Source organism: Habropoda laboriosa, unplaced genomic scaffold, assembly GCF_001263275.1.
Source record: "Habropoda laboriosa isolate 0110345459 unplaced genomic scaffold, ASM126327v1 scaffold61, whole genome shotgun sequence".
Classification (NCBI taxonomy): domain Eukaryota; kingdom Metazoa; phylum Arthropoda; class Insecta; order Hymenoptera; family Apidae; genus Habropoda; species Habropoda laboriosa.
In genome coordinates, this window is record NW_017100203.1 from 542,721 (window position 1) to 545,547 (window position 2,827).

The 2,827-nt window shown below is 32.7% G+C and overlaps 2 protein-coding genes across 3 annotated transcripts in view; one reads left to right on the plus strand and one right to left on the minus strand.

Annotated features, from left to right (window-relative positions):
• Positions 1-184, minus strand: part of LOC108570513 (adrenodoxin-like protein, mitochondrial) — an 829-nt gene extending 645 nt beyond the window's left edge. Inside the window, exon 1 of the mRNA XM_017932386.1 lies at positions 12-184. Within this exon, the coding sequence (XP_017787875.1) occupies positions 12-115 (104 nt within the window). The 5' untranslated portion in view covers positions 116-184. The remainder of the gene's footprint in view (positions 1-11) is intronic.
• Positions 185-583: 399 nt separating this feature from the next.
• Positions 584-2,827, plus strand: part of LOC108570548 (sorting nexin-24-like) — a 3,790-nt gene continuing 1,546 nt past the window's right edge. The window contains exons 1-3 of one of the 2 annotated variants that reach the window (XM_017932422.1): positions 584-844; positions 1,407-1,439; positions 2,492-2,685. In XM_017932422.1, the coding sequence (XP_017787911.1) occupies positions 692-844; positions 1,407-1,439; positions 2,492-2,685 (380 nt within the window). In that variant the 5' untranslated portion in view covers positions 584-691. The remainder of the gene's footprint in view (positions 845-1,406; positions 1,440-2,491; positions 2,686-2,827) is intronic. The other variant, XM_017932423.1, reaches the window with a different exon arrangement.

A 2,827-nucleotide genomic window follows, 5' to 3' on the forward strand; every position in this document is an offset into this window, starting at 1 on the left:
ATTTACTTTGCGACGTATGGATGTTGACATTGGGTATTGTTATTAATTGATTCATTGGTAAAAGTGATTTTTTCATCATACGCTTCCATGTCGAAGGCCTCAAAATATATGTCATTTTTTATATCACTTTAATTTCAGTTTTTACAACAATATCATGACAATACCGCACACATTTTACAAACAAAAGTTCTCAACTTTAATACAATGATCGTAGAACATGCAGATCCGAAACTCAATACAGAGAAAAGGTTAAAGATATCAGTTCAATGCGCTCAGATGGGGAATTTGAGAGATTCACAAGTGCCCGCCTGAGAAAAAGCCGAGGGCATCTAGGGATGTCACGCTGTCATTGCGTGTTATTATTAAAATTAAGAAGAGAACGATCCTTTTTTTTTTTTTTCATCAAATCGAACAAATTAAATTTACGTTACAATATATCGATGGATTTTGTTTTTTCAGTTTGCATTCAAAAAGTATGTTCAGGTATAGTGCAAAGTGCATTCGTATTGTTGGTAATACTTTTCATGTTTTTTGTATTCCTATCCAGATAAATAGAGCACAGACTGAGTTGACAGATGCTCGATGATATGAAAGTGCAGTGATCGAACCGTTGCGCTATATTTATACTCTGTTACAATATTACTGATTTATCATACGTGTTTCAAGACTTCAGAAAATTTCTAGCGATGCAATGTATCAAGTTTTCATTAGCGGATACCGTTTGGTCGAAGTGTCACACGGCAAGCCCTATTATGTTTACTGTATCGAAGTACTGGAGACGGAAACTGGTACTCGATATTTCATCGAGAGAAGATACAGCGAATTCAGCGCGCTACATCGTACGGTATGTTATTTATTAAAGCATAGTAAAATGCTATTATTTGCACAAAAATAGTATTTTTAGTCATGAAAAAAAAAAACATTCAATATATATCTGGAGCAGTATGTATTGAGAATCTTAATTTTTATTCAAACTTCAATTCTACTTTATTTTCTAAATAAGGTAACAATGCTAGTATTATTAGAAACGTGACTTGTACGTATTATAAGTATTGTTCTAAGCTATACAGTTAAAATAACATCTTTGCCTGAGATCTGCGTGAAGCATGATCGAGGAAGACAGACGTATATCTCCGTCCTTGAATTTTTCCGTGCTCTACGAACAAGGATAGATAGCGTTATTCACCTTTCATCTCCCATTCAATTTCGTTCGCACGAATAAACGTGTAATATAGATCGGTAACGAGGAGGATGTGTGCACTATACAAAATATTAAATAAGACGTACGTCATACAGCGTTACGTAATAACATGTTGACATGTTTACATCACAAATTACGTTTACCATTGTTGACATTTTTTTACTGCAACAGTACTTCAAACATTTTGAATTCTTCTTGATTCCAGTTACGTCAACTGAACATTTTCAGCAATATATTTGTAAGTTTCAAGAAATACAATAAAAATTACTCGTACATTTACTCATGGCAGTTTAATATTTTTTCGATAGTGCACGTTTAGTCAACTTGATAAAGCGTTTAATCAGCATTTCAGCGATATGTGATTTACGTGGCTGGCGTTCTCTAACAGTTGACTCACTGTAAAACATTCGTCGAACTTATATATGCAGCAAGCATTTTCGAGTTCTTTTAGAGCGCAACCGGATCGTTTGAAAGTCGCACGCGGTTTAAGCGGCTAGTGTCAAAAGTGCTTATCACGTTTGTGCAGATACACACGCTTGTAGTTATGTTTCAAATTGTGAGTTATCAGTGTATAAAACAGTAATTTATATAGAAAGTGACGTTTGTAATTTCTCGCTAATTCGAGATTCGTTGCGATTTTTCATACGATAAGTGAAGTGTATTTCCTGAGATAGTTTTCAAGTATGATAGGACACATTTTATACTCGACAATCGCTTGATAAGAAATATTACTGACATTAATTTTTTTTTTATTAAAAATAAACTAATTTTTGTTTCATCGCACTTTATTTGTCAATATATTATTTAATGCATTTGACGTACTTATATAATTTTTAACTAATATAATTTTTAATCAAATGGGACGCTTTCATACAAATCAAATTAACCAAATACTGTATTTAATAATATTATGTAGAGCAATAGTGGATTAATTTTTAATTCGCAGTACATTGACCTTAACATATGCTTTCTCTACAATTTTACAAGCAACGTACTTACATTTCTCGCGGTATACTTCTCACTTACCGAAATTTTATCAACGAAAAGACTTTTTTCACTGTTTCTTTAAATATGTAATGAAAGTTACTTTTAGCTCTCTCTTTTTTTTTCTTTTCTTTAATTATCAGACAAATGCAGAAAAATTTCTATTTTCTAAAATTGCCTTGACGCCACATAAATTTTAACTTTCTAAAGAATATAATTGTTAGCGAAACAGCTTGTGAAATTTCGCATGCACTTTATTATTATCGTGTAGAATTTATTAGTATTTACTTGAATGTTTGATTGCAGCTGAAAAAGGGAAATGCGGACGTTGTTCCGTTTCCACCGAAGAAGGTAAGAAATTGCCAGCCGAAGGTACTCGAGCAAAGGCGCGCAGCATTGGAAGTGTACATTCAAAAAATGCTAAGGCTTTCAACCACGAAGCAACAGGTTCTGAATTTTCTGGGTATAGAAGAACCAACACCAGGCGTATCATACAAAAGGTATTTCACATGTCCATGCAAAATTTATGATTTAAAAAATTCCGCAAGATCGAATGTGATTTAAAAAATTTCATAAGATCCAATGTGATTTAAAAAATTGCACAAAATCGAATGTGATTTAAAAAATTCCATAAGATCGAAT